General features: G+C 40.1%; 1 protein-coding gene across 1 annotated transcript in view; it reads left to right on the top strand.

The window, feature by feature from the left end:
* SERPINB1 (serpin family B member 1) overlaps window positions 1-11078 on the top strand; it is a 29648-nt gene extending 18570 nt beyond the window's left edge. Inside the window, exons 5-7 of the mRNA XM_069730763.1 lie at window positions 1337-1479; window positions 2474-2641; window positions 10544-11078. Of these exons, the coding sequence (XP_069586864.1) occupies window positions 1337-1479; window positions 2474-2641; window positions 10544-10945 (713 nt within the window). The 3' untranslated portion in view covers window positions 10946-11078. The remainder of the gene's footprint in view (window positions 1-1336; window positions 1480-2473; window positions 2642-10543) is intronic.
* The last annotated feature ends 1140 nt before the right edge of the window (window positions 11079-12218 follow it).

The following is a 12218-nucleotide window of genomic DNA, read 5'->3' as shown; positions in this document are numbered from 1 at the left end:
AGTATAGCAATATTATAATACACATACCACATAACGGACATACAACATATAGCAGCATTATTGGACATATTACAAGTACCAGCTTTTCAGGGGCGTAGAAACACAAGTGAGGGGAGTGGGGCACAAACCAGTCCTTGTGCACCCCTTACACACAGTGAGGATTCATAAGTCTGCAGCCATATAGAATGATTGCAGACTTGAGCCGCATGCCTAGACAACCCCTTTAAGTACAGGTGCTTCTCACAAAATTAGAATATCATCAAAAAGTTAATTTTTTTCAGTTAGTTTATTTCAGTTTTTCCTTCCATTCAACTTTCCATTAATATGCTTGGATACAGCACTTTGTGAACAGCCAGCTTCTTAGCAATGACCTTTTGTAGCTTATCCTACTTGTGGAATGTGTCAATGACTGCCTTCGGAACATCTGTCAAGTCAGCAGTCTTCTCCATGATTGTGGAGCCTACTGAAACAGACTAAGGGACCTTCTTGAACGCGTCTTTGCAGATGTTTTCTTTGTTAATTATTCAAATTTACTGAGATAATGACTTTTGGGTTTTCATTGGCTGTAAGTTATAATGATCAACATTAACAGAAATAAACACTTGAAATAGATCACTCTGTTTGTAATGACTATAAAATATGAGTTTCACTTTTTGTATTGAAGAACTGAAATAAATTAACTTTTTGATGCTATTCTAATTTTGTGAGATGCACTTGTATTTATGGCAGATGGTTGCACATTCATGCTGGCAAACTCCACACTGTGTAGTGGCAGCTCTCAGGTACTGCAGTTCAGATAACATTAACTTGGTAGCTGAGCTGCAGCACCTGAGAATGATCACAGTTAATGGAGCTATGGTGTTCCGACTTCATCTTCTGTGAACTTTCTCAGCCAAAAGTTTATCAGCTGAGCTGCTCTGGTTGTCTGGACCTTCAGAAATGTGATGTTGATGTCCTATATCCTGAGTAACCCACTTGATTTGTTATTTTTTCCACCTTTGAGCTAAAAAGATTGGTCACCAGACTACAATGACACAGCAGAACAGAGATTTATATTGTTATCTCACAGGATTGCCTGTAATAGATAGAGACGCAACTCAATGGATAAGATTTATTAGGTATGTTGGGTTTTAATCTGAAATTGTAAAAGAAATATATGTCCTTTTACTGATACCAAGTCAAGATCTTGAAACACGAGTTTATAGAAAGTTGAATAGTTTTTCTTTGCACAACAAAGACATTTTGTTTGTAAGACTGGACAAACCTGTAAAGTACAGTATAGAATTAAACAGTAACATCTCCTTCTGTTAGTTACATAATTTACTGTGTTTTACAGGAAAAATTCCAGAAGTACTATCTGAGGGAACAGTAGATGGAACTACCATATTAGTTTTGGTGAATGCCATATATTTTAAAGGTGACTGGGCTGAGAAGTTTAACCCAGAACAAACAAAAGAAGTACCTTTTAGATTAAACAAGGTAACCTTTTATTCCATCTTGAGAGCATCATTAAAGAAGTACTCCCATCAAAGTTTTTATCCTCTTAATCTATTGCAGCCATCATATTATACAGCACTGTGTACTTACAATTGCTCATTTTACTTTTCTACCCAGTTAATTCTTTTCTTTTCCACTAGGTCTATGACATCACATAATTAATAACTGATTAGCTGTATCCTTCTAAGCTCTATGTAGAAAAAGGAGGTCAATTTTCTCTGTATGACTCCTGAGTTATTGCAAAAGTCCCTGTCAGGGTCAGGAGGGAGCAGCTGGGTCAGGACTTGAAGAGGGGAATGATTTATGCCGGGACAAGAGACTTCTTGTTTCTACATAGAAAAGAGAATAATTAACTGGGTAGAAAGGCAAAATGAGCAATTGTAAGTACACAGTGCTATATAATATAATGCCTGCAATATACTAAGAGAATAAAAACTCTAATGGAAAGAGTGCTTCTTTAGCAACAGTTTTCAGAGACTGTGTAACCAGATACTGTGCAAGTCCAACGGCAACATTATTCTCTTCATGTGTAAAATGAAAAACGAATGCTTATTTTTAGAGAAAATGTAATAATTAGCAGTTATTTACTACTATATTTGGTAAATCTGCAATGCTATATTTTTTTAACTAAAGAGCCACATCCACTGTAACCTACTGCAATATTTGTAAAAAAATGTCAGCAGTCTTTTGCCACCACTAGGGGGCCAATTTATAAGCACATGTGTGCTGAATATGAGAAGTGTATGGATCAGTTTCTCAGGAGTGTACTTGTGACGGAAGAAAACTGTGCAGTAGATATATCATGTACTATAGGTTTATCAATTATAGTAAATACTCCAAATCATTAATACTACAGGTTTCTGAGAAACCCTGTAGTAAGTAGTAAGAAGACTTTATTTGCCCAAAATCACAGCAGATCCATATTTAAAAATAAACTACAACATAATGTACCATACAAATATGTTCTTTTGTCCAGAATGAACAAAAACCTGTAAAGATGATGTATCAGATGAAACATCTGCCTTTTAACTACATCTCAGAACTCAGCTGTCGTGTACTGGAGCTCCCATATGTGGGAAATGAACTCAGTATGATTCTCCTATTGCCTGACAATATTGAAGACGAGACAACTGGCTTACAAAAGGTAGGTTTACTTCATCATAGTGAGACAGAATATCAATCTTTTTTCTATCATTTTCATATGGGAAAAACCCTAAAATACTTAATAAGGGATACCAAGCTCCTCTTCAATTATTTGTGGACAACTAAACCAAAAATCATAGACGGTCCAACCCTCTTACCAGTACTAGCCCTATACATTATGCTCCCAATGCGATGCTATTGATTAATAATAATCTTTTTTTTTTATATAGCGCCAACATATTCCACACGCACGCTTTACAGTTTACACACATTACATTGAACCGATGGGGCTCATAATCTAAATTCCCTATCAGTATGTCTTTGGAAACCGGAGAACACAAACATGGGGAGAACATGCAAACTCCTTGCAGATGTTGTCCTTGGTGGGATTTGAACCCAGGACTCCAGTGCTGCAAGGCTGCCGTGCTAACCACTGAGCCACCGTGCTGCCCATTGATTCACAAAGACATTCAAATTAAAGGGTTTATTGGTAAATTAAGATTCTGGTAAATATCCGGCATTCCTTGTTGACATAGTAAGACCATTGCGGTGCCATAATTATTGTGATCATCTTTGCTACCATGTAACTAAAGACTGATGAGGAGCAACAGGAGTATCTGTGCAGAAGCAGCAAAATATTTATAATTTAGAGTCCTTCTCAGTGGTTGATACCTTTTAATGGCTAACTAAAAAGATGTGAACAAATTGCAAGCTTTCGAGACTACCATCTTTTCAGTTAGCCATTAAAAAGTATCAACCACTGAGGACTCTCAATTCTAAATATGTTTCTATCTACTTATTCTGCATCTACTCTCCCTACATCCTGCAAATGGCCGCCATATACCGACCTCCGGGCCCGACCACTGCCTTTATTGACCAATTCTCCACCTGGCTCCTTCACTTTCTGTCTGCTGACATTCCCACCATCATCATGGGTGACTTCAACATCCCCATTGACACCCACTAGTCAGAAGCCTTTAAACTCCTGTCCCTTCATCTTTTAGACTTACTCAGTGGTCCTCTGCAGCCACCCACACAGACGGACATACATTAGACCTGGTCTTCACCCGTCTCTGCTCTGTATCTAACTTCACAACCTCCCCTCTCCCTCTATCTGACCACCATCTGCTCACTTTCTCATCCCTGTCCTCCTCACCTGTCACCCATGTCCAGCAACATGCGCACCCCCGCAGAAACCTCACACACCTTGACACCCACATGCTCTCTGACTCTATCCTACCACTGGCATCCATATCCTCACTCCAGGACACAGACACTGCCACTGCTTTTTACGATGCCACTCTTGCATCAGCTATTGACACGGTTGCCCCTGTCATGCATAGCAGAGTGTGACAAATCAATAGACAACCCTGGCACAATAACATCACTAAAAAGCCTCGGCAAGTATCCAGAATTGCAGAATGGCATTGGAAGAAAATGCATTCGCAAGGTGATTTCACTGCACTCAAACAAACAACATTCACATTCAAATCAGCTCTCACCTCTGCTAAACAGGCCTATTTTACATATATCTTCTTTATCCCACAACCCCAAACAGTTGTTCAACACTTTTAACTCCCTCCTCTGCCCACCACTGCCCCCTCCGAGTTCCCTAATCATTGCCGAGGACTTTGCCATGCACTTCAAAAATAAGATAGACCAAACAAGGTAAGTCTTTGTTGTCAAATGACCACAACCCCTTTGTTTACCAGACCAATGCCCTAACCCCATAACTTCCCTCTCCAAAATTAATGAAGGGGAGCTTGCTCATCTTCTCTCCAAATCACACCTCACCACTTGTGCGCTTGACCCCATCCCATTCCACCTGCTCCCCAACCTCAACACCAGACTAATCCGATCCCTAACCCATCTCTTCAATCTATCACTAACTTCTGGTACCTTCCCCTCTGCTTTCAAACATGCCACAATCACACCTATCCTCAAAAAGCCATCCCTTGACCCAAAGCGCTATGTACAGCTATCGCCCCATACCTTTGCTCCCATTTGCTTCCAAACTCCTTGAGCAGCACGTCCATGCTGAACTTTCCTCTCACTTTGCATCTAACTCTCTCTTCAACAACCTACAATCTGGCTTCCATCCCCACCATTCCACTGAGACTGCCCTGACCAAAATTACTAATGACTTACTTACAGCCAAAGCTAACAGACAATTCTCTATACTCCTCCGTCTAGACCTGTCCCCTGCCTTCGACACAGTTGACCACTGCCTCCTACTACAGATCATCTCTTCCTTTGGTGTCAAAAACCTTGCCCTATCCTAGATCTCCTCATACCTCACCAACTGCACATTTAGTGTTTCCTACTCCCATACTACCTCTTCATCTCGCTCCCTCTCTGTTGGTGTCCCTCAAGGCTCTGTCCTAGGACCTCTTTTCTTCTCAATCTATTATTATTATTATTTATTTATATAGCACCATTGATTCCATGGTGCTGTACATGAGAAGGGGTTACATACAAGTTACAAATATCACATACAGTAAACAAACTAACAATGACGGACTGATACAGAGGGGCGAGGACCCTGCCCTTGCGGGCTTACATTCTACAGGATTATGGGGAAGGAGACAGTAGGTTGAGGGTTGCAGGAGCTCCGGTGTTGGTGAGGCGTTAGCTCCGGTGTTGGTGAGGCGGTAGCTCCGGTGTTGGTGAGGCGGTAGCTTCGATAGTGATGAGGCAGCAGCGATGTCAGTGCAGTGCAATCTATACCCTTGGGCTGGGACAACTCAAAGTCCTATGGCTTCCAGTACCATCTATACGCTGATGACACTCAGATTTACCTCTTTGGGATTCTGGAGAGCAGAGAGGTGACATCTGGGCCAGAGTGTCTATCAGCCATATCCTCCTTCTTCTCTCATTGCTTCCTCAAGCTCAATGTGGACAAATCTGAACTAATTATTTTTTCTCCATCTCACACATCTTCCCTACCTGATCTATCTATCAAAATAAATGAAATCACACTTTCTCATGTCCCCGAAATCCGCTGCCTCGGAGTAACCCTTGACTCTGCCTTGTCCTTCGAACCGCACATCCAAGCTCTCACCACCTCCTGTCACCTCCCAGCTCAAAAATATTTCCAGAATCCATCCTTTCCTCAATCCTCACTCTACCAAAATGCTTATGCATGCCCTAATCATCTCCCGCCTCGACTACTGCAACATCCTCCTCTGTGGCCTACCTTCTAACACTCTCGCACCCCTCCAGTACGTCCTTAACTCTGCTGCCCAACTAATTAATCTCTCTCCTCACTACACTCCTGCTTCCCCTCTTTATAAATTCTTTCACTGGTTCCCGATTTCCCAGCGTATCCAGTTTAAACTACTAACCATGACCTACAAAGCCATCCATAACCTTCCTCCTCCATATAGTTCCAAACTATTCTCTCAATATCTTCCCTCATGCAATCTCCGGTCCTCCAAAGACCTCATTCTCTCCTCCATGCTTAATCGCTCCTCACCCAATCACCTCCAAGACTTCTCCCAAATATCCCCCATCCTCTGGAATTCTGTGCTCCAACACTTCTGGTTATCCACCACATTTGGATCCTTGAAAAGAAACCTGAAAACCCACCTCTTCAAAGAAGCTTACAACCTGTAATGACCACACGGCCACCTTAAAACCATCAGAGCTACTGCAACCCCATACCTACTGTCTCCTTCCCCATAAGACTGTAGAATGTAAGCCCGCACGGGCAGGGTCCTCTCCCCTGTGTTCCAGTCTGTCATTGTTAATTTGTTTACTGTAAGTGATATTTTTATTTTGATGTAACCCCGTCTCATGTACAGCACCATGGAATTAATGGTGCTATATAAATAAATAATAATAATAATCTACTGGCTAACATGGTACAAAGATATATATCTTTCCTGTATCAAAAGCAGCAAGGGATTTAAGTCATTGACAGTCACTATAATTCAGCATAATCCCATAGGGGGATACCACACTGACTACACATCCTGCAGTACGATTCCATATATTGTATGCAGTAGAAGAGGCCACAAGGGAAGGCAAAAGGAGAAATTAGGGCTATATTGACAGCTCAGACCAGAAAAAGGAAAGCGCATCTGCTCATTAGCCATCGGAGGCAAGAGAGATATATTGTGGCCAATAAGAAGGTGTTCATAACGGGAAAGGCAGTTCCCACCCACATACACTTTACTGTAAATATTAGTCGAAGCTACCCCCTGAGTGAGCACAGCAAACATGATATTATCCAGTAGCCAGTCCTGCATACCTTTCCCAAACCCATGAACCCATTTGTCTCACTCTGAGGTCATCAGTGACCTGCCCAATACCCACCCATAATATAGACAATGCTGGGCTAGCAATGAAAAACTCATAAGATGACAGGGGATTGGATTAGTGAAATACTCATCTCCTTCCCAGACCTCCTTCCTCTCCTGCTGGTTGCTTACCTTGCACTGAGCAAGCCAGTTTTGGTGCATGCACAGGGCAAACATAAAGGTAAACTATGAATATCCCAGTAAGTGTTTTATTTTGCTTTGCATCTTGTTTTTGTGGACTGTCCTAAAAATTTACAATTTGTAATGCGGTACTGAATTTTTCCTACTAACCACTAGAGCCAACAAAATAACCATTTTCTGCAGTTCTCTTTGCTGTTTAGACTAAGCAGGTTCAGCAGAGTCTTCTCACTTTTTCGAGAAGATCCACTGCCCCTGAAAGTCTAGATTAGGCAAAATATCAGCACTTTACACAAAGGTAAGGTTTTGTATGTAGTTTCCCTGTAACTCACATCTATACCTGTAAAAAGTGTATGAACTTATAGGCACTTTTTATTTTTCCCATTTAGTTGTCAGACTCACAATCAATAGAGACAATTCAGAAAGGATGCTTCTGCATTTTAAGGGATTGTGTTGACTAACATATCGATGATCAATTCATAGGCTAAGTTATCAATATTAGATTGAGAGAGTCTGACACCCCAATGGATCATTTGTTAGCTGCTGCAGCACTGGCTGGTTGTAACAATAAGCCAGAACAGCACAGTTTCATACAATGTTCAGTATCAACTCTTGGGTACTGCATTTTATCACCCATTCACTTGAACCCACAGATAACCCCTTTGACATTTTGCAGGCTCCAAAACAGTTAGTAAAAACTAAACATTTTAAATAATATACACATTTAAAATTTTAATGAATATGCATGATATTTTGCGTTTCAGTGTACCCAGAGTTTCAAGACTAATTGTTCATTAGATGAAATTCAGAAAGCAGTGAAACACAATCTGAGTACGTACCATGATGTCCGGACTGGTTACAGGTCTACTGACCTGATCTCAATAGCTTCATATATAACGGGGAAAATAAGTATTTGATGCACTGACGATTTTGCACGTTTTCCCATCCACAAAGAATGGAAAAGTCTGTAATTTTAATTGTAGGTACACTTCAACTGTAAGGCTGGGATCACACATGCGAGAAACACGTCCGTGTCTCGCCTGTGAAATCCAAGCTCTGGCGCCGGCAGTCCAGAGCGGAACATGCGGCCGCATAGCAACACATGGAGCCGCACGCTCTGCTCTGGAGTGCCGGCGCCAGAGCTTGGATTTCACATGCGAGACACGGACGTGTTTCTCGCATGTGTGATCCCGGCCTAAGAGACAGAATCTAAAAAAAATCCAGAAAATCACATTATATGATTTTTAAATAATTAATTTTCTTTTCATTGCATGAAAAAAGTATTTGATACAATAGAAAAACAGAACTTAATATTTGGTACAGAAACCTTTGTTTGCAATTACAGAGGTTAGACGTTTTCTGTAGTTCTTGACCAAGTTTGCACACACTGCAGTAGGGATTTTAGCCCACTCCTCCATGCAGATCTCCAGATCTTTCAGGTTTCAGGTCTGTTGCTGGGCAACATTGAGTTTCAGTTTCCTCCAAAGATTTTTTATTGGATTCAGGTCTAGCTAGGCCACTCCAGGACCTTGAAATGCCTCTTATGGAGCCACTTCTTAGTTACTCTGGCTGTGTGTTTCGGGTCATTGTCCTGCTGGAAGACCCAGCCATGACCCATCTTCAATGCTCTTACTGAGGGAAGGAGGTTGTTGGCCAAAATCTCACGATACATGACACCGTCCATCCTCCCTCCCCTTTGCAGAATAGCACCCCCATGCTTCATGGTTTGGACAGTGTTCTTGGGGTTGTACTCATCCTTCTTCTTTCTCCAAACTCAGGGAGTGGAGCAAAGTTCTATTTTGGGCTCATCTGACCACATGACCTTCCCCCTTGTCTCCTCTGGATCATCCAGATGGTCATTGGTGAACTTCAAATGGGCCTGGACATGTGCTGGCATTAGCAGGGGGACCTTGCGTTCCCTGCCTCTTATGTTGGCATAGTGTGTTACTAATGTTTGGGACTGTGGTCCCAGCTCTCTTCAGGTCATTGACCCGGTCCTCACATGTAGTTCTGGGCTGATTACTGACCTTTTGCAGAATCATCCTGACCGCACGAAGCAAGATCTTGCACCGAGGAAAATTGACAGTCATCTTGTTATTCTTTCAATTTCTAATAATTGTGCCAATAGTTGTTTCCTTCTCACCAAGCTGCTTGCCTATTGTCCCGTAGCCCATCCCAGCCTTTAGAAGGTCTACAATTTTGTCCCTGGTGTCCTTAAACAGCTCTTTGTCTTGGCCATGGTGGAGAGGTCAAAGTGTGATTGATTAAGTGTATGAAAAGATCTGTGAGAGACAGAATTCTTGCTGGTTATTATGTGATCAAATACTTATTCCATGCAACAGAATGCAATGCAATTATGTAAAAATCATACAATGTGATTTAGTGGTTTTTATTTTTAGATTCTGTCTCTCACAGTTGAAGTGTACCTATGATAAAAGTTAAAACCTACAAGAGAAAAAAGTAAATGAAAACCCTGATGTAACTAAGTGAAAAAGCAAAAGTGCATTTAAATAACAGAGTTTTTAGTAATACTGTTTTTTGATCAAAAAATAGCACAAAAGCCATCCCACCTCGTCACGGTAACTCTGATTGGGACAGTCCTATACTATCTAATATTAAAACCTTACCATGTGTCAATGTTGACCTCAGTGTGAATAAGGGCAGACGAAAGGACTGGGCCCATCCAGTGAAACACTAGACTGGGGAAGCCTTATATAGTCTCTAGCTCAGAAACAGGTAGGCCACACCCCGGGTTCCACAGAATGCAACAATACAGAGAAAAAAAACAAAACACAAAATTGAGCTTAACTTAAGTTGGTATACATGCAGAGGTTAAACGCATGTTCACAATGGCCACAAAACATTAAAACCTACAAGAGAAAAAAGTAATCGAAAACCCTGATGTAACTAAGTAAAAAAGCAAAAGTGCATTTAAATAACACAGAGTTTTTAGTAATACTGTTTTTTTTTATCAAAAAATATAACTCTGATCAGAGTTACCGTGACAATGTGGGATGGCTTTTGTGCTATTTTCTGATCAAAAAACAGTATTACTAAAAACTCTGTGTTATTTAAATGCACTTTTGCTTTTTTACTTAGTTACATCAGGGTTTTCATTTACTTTTTTCTCTTGTAGGTTTTAATGTGTTGTGGCCATTGTGAACATGCGTTTTACCTCTGCATGTATACCAACTTAAGTTAAGCTCAATTTTGCGTTTTTTTTTTTTCTATGATAAAAGTTACAGATTTCTCCATTCTTTATAGGTGGGAAAACTTGCAAAATCGATGTATCAAATTCTTATTTTCCCCACTGTATAACTATGAGGCTGTTGAATTTGAGTGACAAGACCCAGGCCCAGTCCTGTCATCATGGTCCATACTCAGACTATGTTTCAATGACATCTGAATTACTCTGGATGATAACAACCATTTTTATAACCCACTGTATGTAAATTGTGTTTCAGCTTGAAAAGGAAATTTCCTTAGAAAAACTTCAGGATTGGACACAACCTGAACACATGTTTCCAATTGATGTGCATGTGCATCTTCCAAAATTCAAATTAGAAGAAAGCTATAAGCTTAAATCAACATTATCTGCTCTTGGAATGGTTGATATTTTTGATGCAGGTTGTGCAAATCTATCTGGTATATCAGGATCTGAGAATATTTTCTTATCTGAAGTCATACACAAGTCTTTTGTGGAAATAAATGAAGAAGGCACAGAGGCTGCGGCAGCCACAGCTGGCATTGCAATGATGTGCATGCTCCGCGAAGAGGAATTTAATGCAGATCACCCATTTCTCTTTTTCATTCGTCATAATGAATCCAAGAATATTCTTTTCTTTGGCAAATACTGTTCTCCATAGAAATGAACATCTTTATGCCTATTGATGAAAATGATATAATATGATAATCATTTTTTGTTTATAGAATTTGTTATGTCATCAAAGTAAAGAATAAAATAGAATAAAAATAAAGGAACTACTCTTCTTAGATAAAGGCATTCCTTTTCCATTTGTGTGAAATCACTATTTATCAGAAATATGGATAACAATAAATATTTGATGAAAAAGTGGTGGTACTCAGCATTTTCACCAAGACTAATGCCAGGGCTATCCAAAGAATTTGTAGCGTTTAACAGTTCTCTCAGTTGCTGGTAATAAGAATAGGTGAAATTTCTGAATATACAAATTTCATGAGAAATTTAGGGAATTGTCACATAATAAAAGTAGCAATAAGACATTTGGTGGAAAACACACAGTAGCATGCATGTAGCATGAGAATTCTGCAACACTCCTATTAAAGTGGCTGTGTCTAAGGTCTGCCATACACATTAGATTACAGTCAGCAGAACACATAGATTTCAGTTGCTCAGTAAACTACAGACAGTGTCAGGTTGGTGCCGTTATACAGATTAAAATAATACCTTGGTTGATGAAATCCGTCTTCTTGTTGTTTAATCTGCATTTTCAGTTTTCAGTTAATGAGATTCTCATGCTCCAGGGCGGCTGGTGGGGGGGTCTTTATGTGGCGCTCTGCTTACACATTCATCTGTATTGCCTTATGACAGGTCAATGATCCTTCAGTGACCTGCCTCCTATTTTACATAATGCATATAATATTGCTGCTATTATTGTTGATAATGTATATAATATTGTTGGCTATTGTGAGGCTTAGAAGAAAAATTACATCAAGCAAAAAGGCACTGGCAGCAGCACCTGTGCAGTAACATGTATCTCTTACCAATAGATGCTACTGCGCAAGCACCGCCACCATTTTTCTGCAGTCACATTCTTTTTACTCCAGCAAAATGGCGCCGGGAGCGCCATTTTGTTGCAGGAAATAAAGAATTGCTCCTGCATTGAAATGGCTTATAACTGCCATCAGCTGCTGAAAGTGAAAATCCTGTAGAGGTACAAAGTTAAAAAAGTAAAAAAAAAAATAGTAATAGTATTTTTCTGACCACTATCCCTTTATGAGGCTATAACTCTGGAACGCTTCAACGGATACCGGTGATTCTGACATTGTTTTCTCGGGACATATTACTACATGTTAGTAGTAAAATTTCTTTGATATGACTTGCGTTTATTTGTGAAAAAAACTGAAATTTGGCAAAACATTTTAAAATTTGCAATTTTC

The sequence above is a fragment of the Ranitomeya imitator genome, chromosome 6 (assembly GCF_032444005.1).
Source record: "Ranitomeya imitator isolate aRanImi1 chromosome 6, aRanImi1.pri, whole genome shotgun sequence".
Lineage (NCBI taxonomy): Eukaryota > Metazoa > Chordata > Amphibia > Anura > Dendrobatidae > Ranitomeya > Ranitomeya imitator.
Note: the sequence above shows the minus strand (reverse complement) of the source record. Positions and strands in the feature narration are given on the sequence as shown.